Source organism: Vidua macroura, chromosome 6, assembly GCF_024509145.1.
Source record: "Vidua macroura isolate BioBank_ID:100142 chromosome 6, ASM2450914v1, whole genome shotgun sequence".
In the NCBI taxonomy this organism is placed as follows: domain Eukaryota; kingdom Metazoa; phylum Chordata; class Aves; order Passeriformes; family Viduidae; genus Vidua; species Vidua macroura.
The window spans coordinates 15,954,232-15,977,033 of NC_071576.1; the positions used below are offsets into that span (position 1 = coordinate 15,954,232).

Consider the following 22,802-nt stretch of genomic DNA (forward strand, 5'->3'; position numbering starts at 1 on the left):
AGCAAGGTTCTGAACTTGCCTCTTATCCTTCCATGGAAAGTAAATGTCAAAACCAAAAGAACTATAAAGATTTTTCTCCCATCCTCTTGCTAACCCTGATGGTGGTGGTTGATTGTCTGCAGAAGGAGAAAGAAAACCACAACAGAATGCCCAGAAATGGGTCCTTTTAGAGTTCTGTGTAAGATCCATGTAGCTTTATGACGGAGCAGCAATATCCAAAGATGAGGAAAATGCTTTGGTTGCCTTCAGCTAGCATGTTAAAAGAAAGGTATGCTTTCCTTCCTTATAGGTAAAAGTGCTTGTTAGCTGATTAAGCAGGAATGACACTCAAATTATTGATGGAAAGAAGGTAGAAATGTGAAATGCCTCCTGTCATTTACAGCATGTGTCATCAGAAGAATTTCAGTGTCTCTCCTTGTTGTGGTTTAAAGTTCTTCTCGGCACATAGGGAAGTTGACAAAGGTGAAGACATTGAACTCTATCATTATAGATAAACACAGGAAAATAGCATAAAGAAGCAACACGTAGATGCCTAACTTCCTGTCAAGTTTCCACTTATTTACATGGATTCCAAACACCTGCAAGCAAACAGAGAATCAGTTAATAAAGTTCTGAAGGAGACTTTTGGAAACAAACATTATAAGCTAAAAATGAGTCTTTTGAATTAGAGGTCTTGCAGGAAGACAAAAATATATTCTCAATATTTTATAGATCAGAAAGGCAACATACCTTGTTGACTCGGTTCTGAGTGTCAGTTGTCCTACGACTGTTTTACGCAATATTCAATCAACTAAACTAAATTAATGTTCCTCCCTCAAGTGTTCCTCTGCAAATCCTTTATGTCCCAGTAGTGCACCAGCACCTAACGCCCATTCTTTCAACAGCTTCAAAAGAGGTGCTCTACTTGCTTATTTGCTGAGCTCCAGAACTAAGGGGTTACAAGTTACAGGTAGCAAAGCAACAAAGTCCTCATGAAGGCATCTATTTTCCATGGTGTTCAGTGCCTCTGAATTATTATTTATTTTGCTCAAAACTTTCCTCTTAGTTTGCGGTAGGAGGGTCTGTGCAAATCAGGGTACTCAGCAGAACAAAATGCCTTAAAATCAGGTGATCTGGCTTCTGCTACGAAAAGACCCTTTTCAGAAAAGCAGAGAGGGCTAGCACAGTAATTCCTCTGCATAATCCTCCCACTTTTTCCCCAATGCGCTGATTAACAATATGCATGCAGCAACACCAGATACAAACGTGTACAGAACACCGGCGCTGTTTCACAGGCACTGTGCAGTATGGCAGGCAGGGGATAAGAAATGAACAGAACACGTTCTCACACCTTATAGATCAGATACATTAGGAAGTCAGCAGCAGAGTGAACAGCCCTGGCCATTCTATCACTTAGGTCATGCACAGGTGATGTGAAGCTATGTAAGGCTTAGTCATGCAACAGTGTGAAATCTCCAGTGGTAATCACCTCCTCTACAAAGCCTCCACAGGCAATCAAGTGAAAGATGTTAGTATAAGTGGATATTTTTATACCTTTTTGATTCCTTATACCTGATTTGATTCTTCCTACAGAGCCCTGGGAGTCAAGCAGGAAGAGACCTTAAGTACCAGCAAAACTGACTTTTCAAACAGAATTATTGTTTCACTTTAAGAAGTCCTGTGTTACAGGGGTGTCTTATGCTGAGTCACATTTAGCATGTCTCTTCCAAGTCCTGGAGTTCAGTCCTCACAGACTAGTCTTCACTAAGGGCTTAGGCTACAGCACTTGATTTAGGATGGTTTTGGAAATCAGAGACAAGGGCAAAGGTGATGAAGCACAACAGGTATTGTCTCAGCCTAGAGACAGGCCGGGGGTATGGACACAGGACCACAGAAGTACTATTGGATTCAAAAATTTCAACACTGACACTGAAATCCATGGGACCTACACATATCCAGCATCTCATGCACCAAATGCCCGATTGCAGTCCTCACTGAGGACAATGGTAGCTCTTCCACTCATGGTATTGCTAGAAGAAATCAATGCTAAGTATTTCTATTTTATCTTTCTGTAACATGTAAATATGTAACAAGTATTTTCAAATTGAAATACTTGTAGATGCTCCAATACTTACAGTAAGTGCCACTGATCCTAGCAAAAGTGCAACTGAATAAACCAATCCTTTGCTGTTTATTTTAACCTGTGGAAATCAGAAAATACTTTTAAAATGCTGACCATATAACTGTGCTTTGGAGATCAAGAATCAATTTACTGATATAAAGTCCACCTTCTGCTTTGAACAGTGCCTTACATATTTTAAACTATGCAAATCTGTAACAGATGTATCCTAATGAAGAATGGGAAGATTAAGGAATCAAACCGAATGTAAAGTAATCCCATCTCCATTAAAAAAAGAAGTGAGCATTTATAACGGATTTTATGTAAAAAATCCTCAGAAGGGAAAGATATGCTGTTATTCTGGTCTTACAAAAATGCTAAGGTACATGGAGACAGGTTTACTGGAAATTGTGTAGCAAGAAAACGACAGAGCCATGAACCATCCATGGAATAGTTTTCTGCTACACAGTGTAAGGTACTCCAGTTGACAAACTGGAAATTAATTGCAGCTTGGGGAAGAAGAATTGCTTTCTTAACTGGGTTCCTTGGCAAAGCAATAACACCTTATTTAGCAACTAATAACATGATCAACAGGTTGGTTTTAAATCTATTCTATTTGCATGCTTTCTTTTCAGGATTTTTTAAAAACAGAATAAAAGTGCAAATGAAATATTTGCCAAGTATACATACAGTTGATCCATAATCGATTGCCATGGTCTGCAAACCCCATGGAACACCAAGTCCCACCAGAATGTCAAAGACATTGCTCCCAACTGTATTGGATACTGCCATGTCACCAAGGCCTGCAGAGAAAAAAAACCAAAAAAAAACTACTCTTTGATAAAATCAAAGTATATGGCCATTACTCTGTGCACTGGAGGAAACTAAAGGGGAATGATCTGCATTGATCCAATTCCCCTGGAATCCCAGAGTATCTGAGGTAGGGAGACAATTTCCATAACACTTCTGAAAAAAATGTGCAAAAATTGCTCACTCCAATTACACCTTCCTTGTGCCTTTCAAAACATTTATAGGGTGTGTGGGAGTCATGCAGCACCTGAGGTCTATGTCAAAGTCTCTCTCTAGGTAGTCTGCAGCCACAGGGAACCTGAAGATTATGTACAAGATTTAGTATGTGGATATGTGACCTTTATCTCATGTGAATGAAAAGAGATCCTGAAAATAACCAACCAGATGATAGTCAAAGATACTATGCACTTCCATGGGGCTTGATCACTAATAATTTCACTTCAAGAACAGTAAAATACTAAGGAAATGAAAAGAAAGGTAAATGGTGGTAAAGTACCTATTTACTTAGGTAAATTTATTAGAAGTATCTACTTCTAATGCTCACCACTGGCTGGCATCTCATTCTGCATCAGTGTCAGTGGATACAAGGAAGGCAAAATTCTTTCTGTCCCTGCTAACTTCCCTTAGACCTAACTGGCCTAACGATTGAATCACTTCCACTAAGTGAATACTGGAAAGGAAGGAACTGAAAAGGAAGAGGAGCTCTGACATAAATGGGACATGTCCCAAATATAGTTTCAGAGCAAACAGAGTGGGGACAGACAGTACCATACCATAAATACATGATCTGTAAGGTAATGCTTTGGATCCAATGATGGTAGTGTCCATCTATACCTGTCTGCATTCTGTCAGTGAACAACTCGCTTGAATTCAAGCAGTGCAGAGTCCCTGTACTGTCTTTAAGGGCGTTGGGCCCCTTTTTGTCAATCTAGTGCTTACATTAATTTTCAGAGCAAACAATCTTTGCAGTATTTTTGTCTAGTACAACAGAAGAACTGTTAATTTAAAAATGTAACATTTTCCTTGTTCTTGAAAAAAACTGTTCACTTAAATTAATACATATGCAAAATTAAATTAGTGGGAAGGTGGTTCCATAATAATTCTGAAGACTTTGTTGTACTGTTTTTATGAGAATATTCTACAGACAACAAATAATGAAACATGGAAAATTACATACTTTAAATATATAACACTTTTCAAGCAAGCAACATTTAACAGCACTACTCCTATCTCAGATTACAAAGGTGGGGCTTTTGAGTACTTAATTTATCATTGAAAAGCCCTTGTTGTTTGCCCAATGATGTCTGCTGGAGATGTCATTATCTGAGTAAAAAAAAAAAAAAGGCTATGGGAACTGAAATAGTGGAAAAGAATAAAATTAGGTCTTTTTCTTAGTCTACTGCTGGGCAGAGGATCACACTGTCAGCTCTAATGCTTTTCAACAACAGAAAAGGATGCTGCTACCAGGATTTTACAAATAAAAAAAAAAAAGAAACATAACAAAACTTAAACAAAATTTAAAGATAAATAAGAAAGCCTTTGACAATTTCAAATGGACAGCTGAGGAGGATGTAGATGTCAGTAATCCAAAACTCTTTCCAGTGCAGCTCTTCATATGTTCCAGTGGGAAAGAGATCTGCATTTGAATGAGAACTCTGCCTGGAGCAACAACACTTCTGCCAGATCCTCTCAAATCACTTCACTCCCTTGGATTTGAGAGGTCTTCTAGAAATCAGTGCAAGTTTTACATGGAGGAGTGCTGGTCAGTATATATTCTTCAAAGTAGTTTTTAATAGCCGATATTCTAGTTTTGTCTATGATTTTTGTCTTTTTACCCTGACTGATACATACCATGCATGGCACATCTGAGGTTGAATTACCTTCTAGAATGCTAGAATGCCCCATCCCAATAAGCAAAAGATATTTTTTTGGTTCACAACAATTAGCAAACTGTTTTGGCTTTTAATGAGGTTCTGAAACAGTAAAAATTAAAATAAAATTATAAAATTGCATTGACGATTTACGTCTATGAAGGAAGCAAATCACAGAACACATACGTAACATTGCAGTTATGCTTCAGCAGACACAGTACCTTGTCTTGCTACTATTAAACTGGCCATGCAGTCTGGGACACTTGTTCCTGCAGCCAGGAAAGTAATGCCCATGATCACATCTGGTATCCCAAGGGTGTATCCAATCACAGTCACCTGAACAAGGAGGAAGGTAGATCAGCTTATCATATTTGGAAAATCTCCTCATTCCAATACAGTTGTGGCATACACTTAACTTTGATTTCTGGTGTGGACTCTAACAGGAATAGACTTGGAATACTTATCCATTTCTGCAAATTAAATACTTGCGGAATAACCAGCCTAAAACCAACCCTGTACAAAGAAAAAGTACTTTGGGTCTTATTATTCAACATTCTATGGACAAAAATCTCCATTTCCTGTTGTACTAACATGACATACTGCTGTTTAAAGGAGATACAGTAAAATCTGTGGATTTGGGGTTTTTTGGTTTCCACAAATGGCAAGATTCTCATTGGTTCTATTCTCAAAAGGACTGCAACCAATATTATATTGTAATAAAGTGGCAGAGATATAAAGAACTTATTATAACCTAACACATGAAGAAGGAACTAGTTTCTTGTGTGACTTCTCATATAATCCCGAAGTGAGCACGTCTGGTTATACTGTCCCCTGATACTCCAGATGCAGCTTGAAAAGAGCTTAAGGAATCACTGAAGATTGCAGCAGAGCTCTTAGAAAGGACAGGGAACTGTATTTAGCTGGAACATCCAAAGAGGGCTGAAAAAACATCAAGAAAAGGCAGCTGAAAAGGAAACAGGCTCGTGAGAGTGAGAAGACTGAACCAGGGACAGACAGTTGTTTCCCCGCTGAGACTGCTAAGGATGAAAGTCTTCTAGGCTATAAGTTGTTTTCTTGAAATAGTTTGCCAGTCTATCACATGAGGAAATTTGGACCCTACACTTAAGAAAAGGTGTATTTTAGGAACTCTACTGACAAACCTTATCTTCAAGGGCTAGCAGAGGTCCAGGAATAGAAGTCAGCACAATTCTCTTGCTGAGACTGGTACCAAGGTACGATGGCCCAGCTGCCTCTGAAAGCAGTATGGGCTGCACCCATAATGAGCACTTCTCTCATTTGTGAAGGGAATATCTATATATGGAACCAAGGTATAGAGTATGACCTTCCAAAGGACATATAATACGATACAAATGTGTGGCTTTGGCTGGCAAATGAATTTCTTAGACACAGTCTTCGTTGGAGGATTATTTTACAATGCAAAAATTCTATAGAAAGTTGCAAAAAGTATACAGAAAACACAATTTTTCATGAGAGGAAACATAAAGTGGTTTTCAAATGCCTGACAGGCATTTGAGGGAAGTAGAGATGTTCTCCACTACCTTCCTGTACTGTATTGTGCCCTATACAGTAAAGACCCAATTATTTCTGCAGAAAAAAAAGGCAGCAAAAAGCTAAAATTATAATAATTATTGTATGAGCTGAAGAGACTGCACTACAATTACATGCCTTTCTTTGACAAATGCACAGAAGATTTTTACATACTTTGAGATGCACATTTCACTCAGTATGAAGTCCTGCTACATACACTTACCATCCACACCATGAAGTAGGAGAACAAGGCAATCCAGAGAGTGGACAAGATGAATGTCATCATAAAGCACTTCTCCCAGCGTGGCTTGCTGCAGTTTGGAATTGTGGTAAACAGCAAGAATATCAATGGCCATGTCAAAAGCCATTTAATTTTGTTCATTTTTCCATCTGCAGGACAAAGGAAAGAAACAGTTGAGCTTTCCCATCACTATCCCAGGCTCAGTTACACCTCTTTGAGCAGAGCAGATGATCCCAGAAGGATGTTTACAATCGTGCATGACAGCTCATTTTCCAGGGTACCTTTCAACTATACTTGGCCTTGTCACTTTCAGCCAAGTTCTGCATGCTCATCCAGGATCTTCTTATAGTTACGTCTGCCAAGATCTATGAAAATCCATGGAAGAATTACAATGATTTAAAATCACAGCTGATATTAAAAGCAAAATTAAGTCAAGTTTGCTGCTCTTTTAAATGTATTACTACTAATCCGGAATTGAAAAAACCCCAACAACAAAACCAACCAACCAAAAAATCCCCCCCCCCCCCTCATCTTAATAGAAGTATCGAAATCCGAGTGGTGAAATAACTTGTACATTCTGTACAGCAACAGAAAACAGAAGCACAAGACCCAACCTATGAACATGGCAATTTTTTTACATGCTTTATTCTAACTTGGGCAGAAGTTTAAATAAAGCAATACTTAGACGATCTAGATATGTTAAGTCTCTCTATCTGCATATAACACCACTTTGAAATGGTAAAAGAAAACTTCTGGGAAATGAAACAAGGGAGTGACCTCCCTTGTACAGCTCTCCAAAATTAGCTGGCGAGAAATACCCAAGAACTGTCATCGCTGAAGACTGGTACACACCTTGTCATTTGTTTACAATTTACAGTATTGCAAATGTAATCTCAATACATAAAACAGAATTATTTTATAACTGGGCCATAAGAAAATGGGGTATTATTTATACGGTTCATGAGGCATCCTTCAAGCAGGATGACAAATTTGTCTATCAGGCTAAGTGAGAGTATCACAACCAACATTGTGGCCATTTTGGCTTGGGCTTTCTTTACATTGTGTTTCCATCCAAGTAGGGGTTTCCATCATTAACTCATGATGCTCTATTGCGGCCTGAAGTCCCGGGGGTCCGTCTGGCCCCCTGGGCAGCAGCCGCCGTAGGTGTCCCAGATAGCGCTGTGCTGATGAGGCACAGCCTGCCTGGGCCCCCCGGCTAGCTCCGAGCCGCTGGCTACTTTAGCGAGCACTTGTGGAGTGATTTCAGCTCTAGTGATTTCAGCTCTCACTGATTTCAGCTCTGTGCTCGCAAAGTGCCTCGGCAGACGCAGGGATGGAGAGAGGTGAAGGCTGTGTGGAGTTCTGCGGAGATGTCTTTATTGGCAGCTTCTGCAAAGGGTTCCAGTGACAGCTCTTCCGCTGAACAGGGCAGAGGTGAGGGTTTAAGTAGGCTACTGGGGGATTGGAAATCCTCCAATGGCTGGGGTCGAGGAGAATACGACCTATAGCCTTACAGAGAGATAACAGGGGTCTGAGTGCTTAATGCTATGCTTGAGATCTACTAAAATATGCTGTTTTGAATAAAATAATTGATTACATTGAAGGAAATAATCGGGTACATCTTCCAGCAAAATTATCTAGCTACATTATAAAGAACAGTTACTAAACAGCTCCTATCAATTTCACCAGTACTTTTCTTTCAGCAAAGATTTAAGATGTGTTTAACAGGAATTTTTGTTAGTGATTTTAATTGGATTGAACTCAGTCATCTTGATCGATGTGCACCAGGATGCAATGAAATTTCATATTTAGCATTTAAAAATTAGTAATACTTTTATCATTTATGAGGCTACTTACTAGTCTAATTTAACTTGTTGAGTCCAAACGTCTTTATTAATTTACTTTTGTATATATTCTAGAGCTATATTTTCTTGCTTGAGTTATGAAACAGCTTTCTAACTTGAGATTTCCTTGTGAATTTTGAGATGTCATCAACTCACCAGGAATCTTAGACTCAGCTTTGCTCTTTAGTCCCATTTATAGCTTCTGGCTGTGGAATTTCTAATGCATAAAACTACTGAAGTGTCCAGGGTCATTTCTAATTCTAGACTTTTACATGTCACTGAGGATCTATTACAGATTTTACAGGAAAGACCTTTTTCTCTCTGCTTACGTATACTTCTGCACAGATGTTTTTTAAAACAATTATCTTTTACCTGTTCTGTCCAGGAAATTATACTTCTTGGCTCACTTCTCTCTTTAATTGTTAACAAGGCTGTAAATATTCTACGAAACATACTATGGTAGTTTATACCTCCTCCTGCTTAATGTGTTACAGTTTGGATTACTAAAAGACTCCTAGATAGTTAATTTTTACTCTGTGTACTGAAGTTGCTAAGGTTGGTTCATAGTCCAACAAGTCAGCATGGCCTAGGCCAGTAATATCCTCAGCACATAATCCCAAGTGCAAGGTCAGTGGATGACTGATTGAAAAAATTGTGGATCCAATTCTGATCTGTGTGGGTGTAATCTGACTGACTTTGGTGCTGCTACACACAGGCAGTACCATTTCTCTTTTCAGTAACAAATAAAAGAAACAGAATTGCCTTAAGGACAAATACAGCCTCTGCTGGGGAATACATCTTGTCTGGGATCCTGTTTAGTATCCTAAATTACTCAAACAAATGCTTAACTGAGAATGCATAGTGCCATACCACTGGCACAGCTATGTTTGCTCATTTCCAAGAAAACCTAATTACTAGTGGAGGAGGGCTTGCCTTTCCATTATCTTTGCTGAGTTTGAATGGATGTGTGTCAGATTAAAATTCCTGGCTCTATTAGTGGTGATGTTTTACCCACACAACGTCTTGAGTTGAAACTGCTTAGCTAGATGGTTTGTGGGAGTGACATTTGCATTCATTACATGGCAACAGGCTTGAGACATTGGGGAAGAGCAGTGTGTAATTCTGGGGTTTGCTGGGTTAACAGAAGAAGTCGAGTGGCCATTTGTAGTTAGCCTGGAATAGGTCTGAACCACCACGGCCAAAGCAGCTTACTTGACACATTCTACATGGTCTTCTGTTTTGTGTTTTAGTTTTCTAGCTTTTATAAACTTTAATATAAAGCCTTAAATATATCTGGCCTTGGTTTTACCTCAGGCCTTTTCATTCAGCTCCTACTATTGTGGGTCATGGAACTTGTGTGGCACATAGAGCTAAAGAAGTCTACTCTTATACTGTAACTCGGCAGTTTTTTAAGACTTTCAAGTATATTTAGCAGCAACCTCAATGAAGTGAGACTTTATTTTCTCAGGAAACTGATGACTTTATTAATTTCACCTGGCTTAGATGAATGCACAATCAATACACAGATAGAAGATGCAAAGTTTTTTTTTTGTTTTTAGTTCTTTTGAAAGTACTTTTGCTGTTATGTTGTTTTGGTTTTGACCACCCACTCTAAAATAATAAAAAGATTTAATGATAAAGATGTTACAGTGAAGTATGCTTATAGCTCATAACAAATAGTTTTACAACTGTTGAGTAGCTCCCTAGTACATCTGCAAGGAAGAAAATTATCATTCCCATTTAGGCCATTGTTCAGTACACAGCTGTTCTGTCCCATTGCAAGACCCAGTGCAGTCGTTTTAACAGTGGTACCACCCACTCCTGTGAGCCCTGGGCTTAAAGGCTCCTGCAGCAACCTTCACAATAATGAAAGAATATTGCTTTATTACAGAAAGCAACATTGGTCTACATTCTGTTCACAACACTCTGCAGTAAAACAAGAAGATGAGGGTTTTTTTGCAAGGAGTTGTTTTCACTACTTCATACATCCATTTTTTTCTGTTTCCACAGATATTTGGAAGCCAAGCATGCCAAATATTTCAGAGAGGTATCATTACAAAAGAGCTTGATTACAATGTTTCTGAAAATGAAGTGGCAGCTCTACAACAAAGAGCTCTGCTAATTTTCAACACATTCCTAAGCTAGTCATCTTTCCAGATGTTATGCTTACAATAATTACTTTCACATACAGAGAGTGTATCCTGATGAACAAAGCCAGCAACACATATCACAGCACTGAGAAGAAACAAGTATTTCCTTAAGGAGCTAAACAAAGCACTTCTTACAGAAAAAATAGAGTCCTATTTGCAACACTCTCACAGAACTGAGCGGAGCTCAATATAAAAGTGTGAAATGACATTTGTGTTTACCTTTAGATCAGAAGTGTATTCTTGAAGTAAATGCACTGATTGACCCCACTTAGTGTTTTCTGGTTTGCAATTTTAGTCTGCAACATGGAGCAGCCTTGAATCACATCAGTAACATTCCCTTGGTACAAAGCTGAACCAGAGGCACAAAATTAAAAGTGCTCCACGTAATGATGAGCATTTTATCCACGGGACCAAGCTAGAGTTAGTCTGAAACAGATCTAAAGGCACATAGTGCAGACAGCCCACATATCCTAGTAAATAAGCTGCATAGAAAACACTTTTTCAAGTTTAAACAGAGTGGAGTCTTTAACTACACCATCAAGAATCACATCTAAGTTATTGTAGTTAGTTAAATTTGACAGCTTTTCCACTTAGTTTTCCCTTTAAAAGCGTGTCAGCCAAGCACAGATCTCACTCCATACATTAGTTACTTCAGAACATGCCTAAACCTTCCCAAGTGAAAGAAGCATTTCCTTACACAAAGCAATGACCAGTTGACTGATCTAAAAAATTATAACATCCCTGAAAGGCATGAATCTAATTGGCACACAGGAGCCTCATAACTGTATGTTTGTGAATTCATATAAATATCTTAAGGTAACTTGAAAACTGGGAAAGGTATTCTCTAACTGAAATGAGAAAGGCTTCCTGAAGTTTACTATCCATTGCTATTTTTCCAGGGATTTTTTGTTGATGGTAAACTTAGAGTAAAAATGAGGCACATCTAGGCTCTCCTGAAAGAATATTGCTGCAAAACATTTTTCATGCTTCGCTTACTAATTTTTAAAGTTTTTTAATTCCTTATTTATATTTTTAAATATCTCTATCATTTTTATTTGGGAAGGACAAAACTCAACCAACCAAACAAAAAAAACCCAAGTTGTTTTTTCTCCAATTAAAAATGATTTTCCAAACACCTGTTCCCTTGGTTCTAATTAAGCTTTGTATTTACAAAGATGAATTTACACCCACATATTATTATCAATATCAAGTCAATTCTTAACCCAAAAATGTTTAAAAGTAACACATATGCCTCTACACTAGGAACTTTGTAATAACCCATACAGCAAGTAAATTTCTTTTAGAAAATGCTGTTCATCAGAGTTCAGACTGATTGGAAAACTTCAATATAAGTAAATTAGACAATCTGAAAACTTAATTATTTTCTAGTCATTTTCAGTACCCAAAACACAACAGAGAAATACAAATTTTTCTCCCATGTATGGTACACAATGTAGAAAAAAAATGAAACAGATACAACAAACTAGATCTATTGTGAATTTTCCATCAGAATTATTTTCCACAGAAAAATGTCTGGTGCAAAATAATAAAAAAATTGTTGGAAAGTGCCTTTCAATTTTTCATTAGAAAAATTAACATTGCAGCTGACTCTCCACCTTCTTGGAAAATTCTTAGTGATTTCAGCTCTGCAAATTACCCTATAAATTGTGGAGGCAAGAAATTCTCTGTGTGAACACACTAGAAAAAGGCTATGCAGTGTGTAAAACAGTATCCAAAGAGACTTAGTCTCTATCATCCTTCCAAGTGGGCAGCAGACATAATAAAATATTTTTATTACAGTTCTCCTGCAACAGACCTTTGGAAACTTTTTTTCCTTTGGAAAATACCAAGGTTTTACTTCTCATCCTCATCCAAAACAGACTATTTTTCAACCTACTGATACTCTTCTCGGAAGTTTCATTTTCCAGAATACAAGTTCCAAATTCCAGACCATGAAATCTGTCCAAAACAACTCAGATTTCTATTTTCAGCCTGTGCCTTTACCACGCTTTGAATATTTGGATTTATGCCAATAATCTTCTCTTAAATACACATTTTTGGTACAGAGAAAACTGGTCTACAAAAAAGAATTTGCTCCAGTACACAGAAACGAGCTTTACTCTCAGAGTTACAATAGGTTTACACAAGACAACATTCAAGAAAAGTAAGATGTAACTGAACAAAGGTACTCCCCATATCTTGTTAGACTTGGCTGGATTTTGGCCTGGTTTATTCTGTATGTTTTAACCTTGCTGTCTAACAAAGATCTACAGCCTCCTGAGTGTTCAAGTGAGGTGCTCTGGGTTTGTCCACCGTGTTTCCAGTGAAGGAAGACATCAAGTGAAGTGAGTAGGAGCCAGGTTCAAAGTAAGCAAAAGGTTCTTCACAAAATCATGAAGCTCCTTCTCCAAGGATGTTGTGGGTGTTAAATGTTTGCAAAGATTCAATGACAATTAGACATTAACATTAGGTTAATGAAGAAGAAACATACTAAGGAACTTTAGATCAAAATTTTACATCCAGACCAGGAAGTTCCTTGAGGAGAAAACAGCTGAACAATAACTTGTCCTGTCTCACTCTTCCCCAGGCTTCTTCATAAAATTGTGGCTGGAGTCAGAATATTGAGATAAACGTTTGCTTTGACCAAGTACAAACATTTTACATGGTTTTAGTAGATACCGTTCTTTTTTTTTTTTTTTGCTTCTATCCTACACGTTATCTTTGTATTTTGGATCCAAACAAAAATGGATAGGATTGCTAATCTCCTTTATTGACATCTTATTTTAGTTCAAGGAATTATTATTCCTGTTTTAGCTAACACCATCATGACTTATATAAAGCATCCATGCTCCAAATCTGTAAGAGAAGTAGTTCTTCATTCCTGTGAAATGATCAGGAGCTGAGATCACAGAGTATTTTAAAGGGTGCTGAACATGTGACAATGGAAGGGATTTAAGCATCCATTAAGAGCTGCACAGAAGTGCTTTTCTGAGTCTGGGCTCTAAAAGACCACTGAGCTATGCAAGGGCTTTAACACACCATTTTGTTGTCAACATATGCCTGCCCAGTTTTGTCCTATTTTATTCTGATCTGTGAGGTGTTTTTTTAAAGTTTAAGACCTGTTTTCAAACAACTGTAGAGTACTCAAATTGTAAAGCTTCAAATGAGCCTTTCTCTTGGGAGATAATCATCAAAATCTGAAGGCTAGGTCAAGAAAGACATTCCTCTTTTAAAGAGAATGTGTTTTTCCCACACAGAAACCAAAGACAAAGGCTGTTTGAATGATATCATATGCAGCTCCCACAAAAACTGTATGTTGTCTCCTTTTTCAGGATGGGCCTGAACCACACCCACACCTGGGAGCGAATCTCTCTGGACAAAGGGGATATATGCTGAAACAGCTTGAGGCTGTTTTCATGTAACAACTATATTCTCTGTTTCTGCTTGCTAAAGCCCTACACTTATTGCTGAGCACTCCTCTTGACAGAGGATAAAAAAAGAACAAAATGCAAAAGATGCATTTTGAGATGACAAATAATAACTGAATCACTCAGAGATTAAACTCTATACTTCACTTACTTCTGTTTCAGAAAAAAAACCCCAAAGTTGTTCTTGTAAAAGTATCTAGAATATGTGATTTGAAGAAAGAAAGTAAAATCCCAAATTAGGCTAAAAAAGGTGACCATAAAAGAGCACAAAAAAAGGGGTTGGGCGAACTCACAGCCATTGCAGTTGCAGCTCCTAAAATACAAGAGAGGATTTTTTACCTAGGACACCACAACCAATTGAATTGAAAAATCGTATTGAAAACTGAAAGCCTATTCTTCAGAGAACATTTTCTAGTACTGAAAAAATACATGAACTTCTGATCTTTAGAAAATGTATGTGCCTTATTCCCAGACTGAAAATAAATCAAAGAAAACCAGAGGGGATTCTTGGAAACTCTCTGCAAACTACCTTTTCCCTGAAGCCAGTTTTAAATGTCTGGATTTTTCTAGGCTACTGATTGTGCCACGGTACTTAAACAACAACAAAGCACGATGCTGGGTCCTCATATTTTCACCAAACTTATTAAAGGGGTGGTTTTGAAAGCATAATGAAAGAATTCTCAGTGAGAATATATGAGTTGAGCAATGAGAATCCAACCAATGGATAATCAGCTCCAGACAACAGGAGTGACAATACCTGAAGGTAATGATGAGGATTTTATGCAATCGCTTATTCACTTTTACATAACCGTCTTGAGCTCATGTTGAACGTTTGCTCCGTTCAGTATGAATTGAATCACCAGTGGTTCCACTCTGGCCCGTTAAACATCACTTTATCTTTAAAGTCTTTCTCAAAAATGCAGAAAAAATGCATTTAAAGAAGACCAGTGGCATAATTAATAACTCCCTCTTTAGTTCAAAGCATTTTGTCTATTGTGAATGTCACACACTTAAGAAGCTCTAATCTGAAATTTTTATTCATAAAAAAGCTGCCTGGAAAGTAAGAAGAAATGCATGATTGCACTACCCTAATCAAAACTTGTATCCAAAAACTTGTTAAAAACCATCTCAGTTTAGAAGTCCCATTTGCCAATACATGCAAGGGTGGTCAAGGTTTTGAACAGAGTGCTCATGGAAGCAGTGGAATCACTGTCAATGGCAGCACAGACGTGGTGCTCAGTAACTTGGTTAGTGTTGGGTTAACACCTGCACTCAATAATCTCAGAGGTTTTTTCCAACTTTAATGATTCCAGGATTCAATGATGTTTAGATGGCTTGGGGAGATATTTTTCCTTTTTAGAAGTTGTTTATTAGTTTCTGTTGTTATTATTACTATTATTATTATTACTACTACTCTTGTCATTAACGTGCTTATGTGCACAAGCATATTGCTGACTTGGATCCTGTTAGTTTACCACACAATAAAAATATTTTTTTCACTATCTCATGAATGAACAGAAGCTCATCTAATGGATCTATCTTCAGTGATTTAGTCTGCTTCCATTCCTCACTCCAATCCATAACTACTGACTAAAAGAAGCTCCTGTGGGAGCACACTAACACAGGAAAACATACATTATCATCTAGTCTTCACACAGTATGCTTCAATGTGTGTTCAATCACAAACATCTCTTCTACAATGACAGCAACTGAAGAAATGGGATTGCTAAGAAATTAGATATAACATGGAAAATGCTTCTTTTTCACTGGATGTGGCATTTATCCATGCCAAGCAATACTTATGTTAAACAGTAATTATGTGACAGACTACATGTCTGTAAGGGCTGATCTAATCTCTGCTGTGTAATCTCCAAAGCATTTGGGCAGGAGTCAAACTGCAATGTGCCAAGTGCACCAGTATGAGGTTGGTTATACATAGCCCTTTACACCAAAGAATTTTAAAAAAATTTCAAAAGGTAAATACTATTGCATACAGCTATTCTAACAGTTTTAAACACTCTCTCCCTCCTTTTTGTCCAAGAAGCCTCCCCCACTACAGTAATTAAAACAATTTATTATATATTTATACACCAAAGTGCTTCTGGCTTTAGCTCAGTCATTGTTCATAGTTCAGTCAAGTCATTGTTAACTGCTGACTTCAAAATTACTTGTAGTGCAGTGCTCATCAGGTCATTATGACATGTTTCAATATAAACTTCCTTTTCCTGTTTTCCCTTCACCTATGGCAAATCAGCACTTCTACCATGGCTGTCCATGATGACTGGAAAACACTTTCCTAAGATCTGCTTTTAGCCACCAAGCTTCCACCCCAGTTTTACTGTCAGCAAATCCATCCTTCAGACAGTCAAACCAATTCCTTTCCTCCTCTCTCTCCACATATGTTGTCTTTCTTACAACTCAGCGTTTGGCATTTAAATTATCTTCTTTTACAGTACTATAAATATCTAGAAAGTAGTAGTGCCTTACCTGGCACTGAAAATGGAGTTAGACTGTCCTGTTCATTTTCCTCCTCTTGGTTCCCCACAGGGATGTTTCCATTTTCAATATTCTCTTGTCTCCTGTTCTGAAGTGCTTTGCTTGAGCCATTGGCAGATTGGATTAACCGCTGGCGCTGCAGTGTCAAAATACAAAACTGCCATAGTTCAGGAAGTATTTACTTTGTGACATCTGTCCAGCCCCAGTCACATGAGCCATGAAGTTTCTCCTCAAAGCTTTCCTTTCCGTCAACAACAAACCTGTCAGTGGCCTACCTGTCTTCAGCAGGCATCAGGCTTCACCAGGTTAACCATCCACAGGAGTCTTTCAAGCCATGATGGAGAATGTTGTAACATTTGTTGTTCCACCCATGTTTGAACCAATGTGGTATTCTAAAGCACTTCTCACTCAACAGCTCCCACTCATACCAGCAATAGCACCATAATTAAATGGTAACACTCAAGACACCTCCGCACAATTAGAGTTGGCTTATGAATGACTCATCATCCAGGAGCTCCCCTTCTCAGATTCAACTCTTCTCTTCTCCCTCCTTCTCAACTCCATTCACTGAGGTAAATTTGAAATTCCTATTTTTAATTTCAAAAGCAAGACTAATCCTTGTTGCCCTTGTCCAAGTACATGAAGCTCATAATTGGCCCTGCAGACATGTATAAGAATTGCTGCAGTTCCAACACACAGTAAAACAATCACAAGGACAGGTTTTAAACATCAGTATATATACCCACTCATGCACTGAAGAATGTTAGATGCAACAGTAAGTTCTTATGCTTATAAAAAAATAATTATTTTAATTCATTAGATGAGGTAACACAGGGTTGATAAGTGTTCTCTTTTCCTGACAAATTATCAACTCCTAAAAAGTGCTCTGAAATGCCTTGAAAAATAAAGTAACTGCACAGACTGCAAAAAAAATTCTGAAAGCAGTATCAACATACTCTAGTGAAAAATAGAGAAAAATCCTATCTGAATACTTTACAAAACCTGTGAATATATAAGTGAGAATACATAAGACCATACATCCAAAATGCTCAAGTTTAAAGAATGTTTTTTGCAGATGTTGAAAGGGCCAAGTATCAGCTTCCTACCTACACAGCCATTAAGAATTTTTCTCTGATCAATGAATTGACTTCAAGGATTACTGAGTCAACTGTTGCCATGTGCCCGGTCTGATCTTCTACCCCTGACCATAACACCTTTCACAATTTTACTGTCAAAATGAATTTTTTGTTACAAATATGTTAATGGTGCTTGCTTTTATTATGGAATTCATAAGGCTGGCTAAACACATGACCTGTGTTATGATGTTGAAATCTATTTACTTGCCGGAGTAAATACCTCTCATATTTGATACTGTGGGAGCAAACTATAAAATCCTGCTTTCATAAAACCCAGGGTAGGTAGGCTAAAGATTTCACCCCTAGTGCTTCAGCAAGTTCAGAAGAGCCACACTTGGCAAGCCCTGCCACTTCAGCTGCAGGGCATGGAACAAGCAATATACACTTGTGACAATGTATCAAATAAGAGATAACTGAAACTGTCCAGGGCAAATTCCCCTCATGAAAAATATTTTGGGCCATTTTTATTTTGAGTTGAGGACTACAGTGAATACTAAATAGGTAGGCAAATCTCTGAAGGAATCCTGAAGTGTTAATAATACAAGAGCAGTTTTAAAAATTTTTGGTTGCCTTGTCCATTATCCTTTTTTAACCTAACCACTTTTGTAATAATCAAAACCAATTATCCTGCTATAGATATAATCTAAATGTGCACATATGCACACACACACTGAAGTAAACATCTTCTGTCAGGGAGATAAGGTAGTCCCTCCTTTTTGACTGCCTTCCCATTAAAACGGGCAACATCAGCTGGGAATCAATCTTCAAATCTGTTCTCATATAGCTGCTTGAGAAAGACATAGTTCTCTCCCAACCGTAGGAACATGGGAGAATCTAAATTCCAGGATCACTATGAGCACAGCTTTTTGATACCCCCTCTGCCTCATGGTCATTTTCTGTTTTCCTAATGAACGTACCTCATTAATGATGAGTCGGCTTGCCATCCGCATTCTGGTGCGTGGTCCAAACTTATTTGTGATCATAATCCGTAATCCAGCTTCGGGGAACCGGTATTTGGGAGGACTGGAGCAGATTATCTCGTCCACCATCACAACACTGTTTTTGCCATACTGCTGTGACCCCTTCACTAATGATCACAATGGACAGAGTTAGCAGTGCAATTGACCCTACCATGCGTCCCACCATCCAGAGTCAGGTCTTTTCAGGCTCAGGTGGGGGAAACATTTATCTGAATGCCAGAATTTATGAGTGACTTTCCTTTAATATTTCTGCAGCCTGGTGAATCTCCTCATCAGTTGTGCACTGTGTTTAGATCACATGCTGGAAAGGGATTTCATTCTACTAAGGCAGCCACCAAGCCACTGTCAGATTAGTGGGAGCAGTTTTTCCCCAACTGTTCATGCTGTAGTACCAGTTTTCTTTGCTTATGTCCCACTAGAATTTTGTACCCTTTCTCTAGAACTTTTTGCACGGTGGCAGTGTAGAAAGCACTCCTGAAACCTCTAAAGCTATTCCATTGGATCAAGGTGCTGCACATGCAGAAGGCCCTAATGCTGTGCTCACTCCTTCTGGAAATCTTCACTTTACCTTCACAGAATATTACCAGTATCTCTCACATGAAAACATTTGAAATGATGACAAGAATTGTCAAGAACATATCTATGGTTCTAACTAACTAGCAAAGTAAGCCTTTGTTAATATAAAGGAACCCATACCAAGTTTAAGATTACAAAGTTAACAAAGTTCTACCACGTTAAGAACATGCAGAGACAAAATTTTATTGGGAATCAACACAAGTACAGGCAAGGACTTTAGGAGCTCACCAACAAACCAATATTCTCACAAATGCTACAGACTACACATAGCAAGCAGAGCAAGGCTCAGCAGACAGGAGACATACCCATGTGGTGTTAGAAAGCAGGGCAGGAAATACATACATGACCATAGTAAATATTAATTATTACATATAATAATATGTACAGAAAAAAAAATCTTTGCTGCTTGTTTTCTGCTTTGCTTAGCTTGGCCTCCCCCTCTCCCTCCCCTTTTGCATTGTTACTTACATTAGGAAGAGGAGGAGAATTTAGGAGGTAGAAGTGAAAGATAATTAGTGCATGGTTCCAGTCAGGAAGCAAAGGAAATCTAAGAAAACAATCAACTCAAACAATGGAATTTAAATGGACCTGTTCCTAACACACAGAAGCCTATAATGTTACTCTTTTGCATTGTTACAGTGTTGAATATTTTTGTTTTCCGGGAAGACTGGATCCATGCATGCATCTAAGTCACATCATGCAATAGAGGCTTTGCTGTCTCAAGCATCTTCTAGCATATTTGCAGTTGAAGAAATACATTCTCCATAATGATTCAACAAGAAAAACCAGCAAGCCTGTAAATCACCAATAAACATCTGTAACTTGCACCCTTCCAAGCATTTGAGTGCCTTGCCTTGTTGCACTAAAATGGGTTCAGTGAGCACACTGGGGTCACCTGAAGCGTCATAAATATAAGATCTCTGGTTTCACAAAGAAATGTGCCCTATTCAAAGAATCCACTCTAGAATCGAGCTTGCAGCTTACGATCTCTAATACAGAATAGAACTAGTAGTAATTTTACATTTGCTAAATGTAAAGGAGCAATTATCCTCCTCTATTCCAACATCTAAACCAAATTAACCTCGCTGAGTACTGTGGCTGATGATGCAAATAAAGGGCACATCCACTCCAGTGACTCTCGGAGTGTAGCAGCTTTTCTGTGCAGGAATAGGCAGACAGGTTTCCTAGGAATCAGTCCTCACAATCAGGACTCAACTACATAAACTTAACATTTGCTTTAGTAAAGAAAAATAAATATTTGACAGCAATGGTAGCAAGAACAAAAAGACCCCAGTTTCATCAGATTAACTGCTCCCAAGTGAGTTCCTCCAGAGAATTAACCAAAATGCTTCATCTTACAGTGACATGAAAAACATGGGAGCACTGAAGTTACTCTGAAACTGTTTCTTAGAGCCCTATGAAGACAGTGAGCAAACAAATATTCAGCTTTTATAAAAGTACCATAATTAAAAATTCAGCACTGCTGTAGAATACCTCATACTAAATATATATTTAAGTACTGAAGCTATTCTTACTGTGGCACATTACTCAAATTATTTTCATTATTTTCAGTTTGACTACCTGTGCCTGTAAAAAAACCCCACATATCTTAGCCCCATGTAGTATGGACTCCACCTAAAAGTTGTTTTAAGAAATGTGAAAAGGAGAAAAGTCTTTTGCACTTCTACTTTTTGATAATCCTTAAAAAAAAACTCTACTGAGAACAGCTTTTTTTTTTCCAACAAACTTACTGCTCACCATCAAAGGTTCATCAGCAACAACCCTGTCAAAATCAACAGAAAGCTTCTCGATGACTTTAGCTCTGAAACCCAATCCCTCAGAAACCCGCTTCTGTCCAAATTTCTGGTTTCAGGCAGGGGTCAAACCATGCCACCTGGTGGAAATTTGGGTCAACACAATAAAAGCCAAGGGTAATACACATTTGTACTTTGAAAATTGGAGCACTATTCACAAAGTGTATCTAGTTTGCCTTTACCTCTGTGTGCAAAACTCACCCTTGAAATGAAATTTTTCTTATGGTGAAAATCTCTCCTTTTTCTTTCTGAAACTTGAGTGATGCAAGGTTTTATATTGTACCACAGGAAGCTCTTGAAAGTCATGAAACTTGCAAACATAAAAGAGCTTTACAGTGTTACACCTTTTACCTGCACCCTGAGCAACAGACTATCCTTGCTAGAAACAAAGTTCCTCACTCAAAGAAACTGTTCCTTTATGGAAAGTAATCAGGCTTTCCTCCTGTGGAAAATCAGATTAAGGTCACTACACCTTAGTGAAGCCAAGGGAGGTTTTTTAGTGGATCCTAAAACGGCTGACCAGTGCAAGCCAGAGGCCAGCCCCAGTTCTCTCCTTGCTATTAGCAGTGCTCCTTTTGAAAGCTGCTGCTGGGGAAAATGCAGCTCAGCTTGTGAAGCCAGCATGTGCCAGCTGAGAGGGAGTCACTGATGGGTCATGGCATATTTTGAGGAGGGAAGAAGCTAGAGGCAGCCATGTGACAATTTTCTAGGACAGCATCTTGACACATAAAGCAGTCAGGCTAACACTGCCATCCTCCCCTCCCACTGCTCACTCAAATCCTTAATCTCTTCTTTCTGTACTTTTTCAGGCATGTTTGCCCGTGACAGTATCTACACTCCGGCTCTTTGAAAAATTGTCCCTCCAATGCAGCAGGCATTTGTGTAATGGGTGCTGGAGAAGGCAAAGGGAATCTGAGTGAAACTGCAGTATCAGTGCATCTTTGAGGCAAAATCAGAAAAGAAATCTGATGTGGACAGTTGCTAGTGGAGCTTTGTTGCTTCTTTTCTAAATGTTCTTCACAAGCATTCTGTAATCTACACATTTCCTTGAAAAGGGAATAGAGGGACAGGCAAGCAGTCTGTGCTATTGTCTTTTTTACCACAAGGGCTAGAGAGGAGAGCCTGCTGGGAGATGACATCAGAATACAACAAATCCCTCAGAAGTAAAATCCACTAATATCTGTGGTGTTTAACTGGATTACCCTTTTCCCATGTCTCCACTTGAATACAAGAAGCATCTGTAGAACCTTGCATAGACACAAATCCACATGCAAGTGACAGACCTCACTATATCAGAGGCAATGCTCCCAAAAGTTCATTATAAAATGAGATGAAAGTATTTCAAAGTCACCATCATTTAATTATGCTACAATGTCCTATGAGAAATAATTTTAAATTAGTATTGTCTAAACACCTTATCAAAGACCAGAGCAGCAGTGTGGTGTCACTGAATAAACCTATACCTACAGGTATAGCTACCTATATCTACCTTAAAGAAATCCCAGCCTAAACACTAGAAGCAGAAAAGAGTGGGATTGTCTGAGTCTGTTCTAAATTCCTGTTTGGTATTATTTGTTATTACATGGGGATCTTTCAAATGCTACTGACATTGCTGATGAGCTCAGCCTCCTAGAATGGGAGATGTGTGCAAAGAACAAAGTGAGGAGACCTCACTTGTTAAGAGCAACCCAACTGCTCACTAAATTACATGGTTTGTTCCTTGAAAGTGGAAGGATTTTGCTCTATAGAGAAAAGGGAAAATGGAAGAGAAGATAAAAAGATAAAAACAGGCTTAGAAAACAAGCCAAAA

General features: G+C 38.3%; 1 protein-coding gene across 1 annotated transcript in view; it reads right to left on the reverse strand.

Moving 5' to 3' along the window:
* Positions 1-22,802, reverse strand: part of LOC128808532 (ras and Rab interactor 3-like) — a 158,997-nt gene that overhangs the window by 77,412 nt on the left and 58,783 nt on the right. Inside the window, exons 11-17 of the mRNA XM_053979735.1 lie at positions 18,540-18,709; positions 16,478-16,622; positions 6,551-6,717; positions 5,001-5,115; positions 2,789-2,901; positions 2,115-2,180; positions 431-578 (exon numbers count right to left, since the gene is read on the reverse strand). Of these exons, the coding sequence (XP_053835710.1) occupies positions 431-578; positions 2,115-2,180; positions 2,789-2,901; positions 5,001-5,115; positions 6,551-6,717; positions 16,478-16,622; positions 18,540-18,709 (924 nt within the window). The remainder of the gene's footprint in view (positions 1-430; positions 579-2,114; positions 2,181-2,788; positions 2,902-5,000; positions 5,116-6,550; positions 6,718-16,477; positions 16,623-18,539; positions 18,710-22,802) is intronic.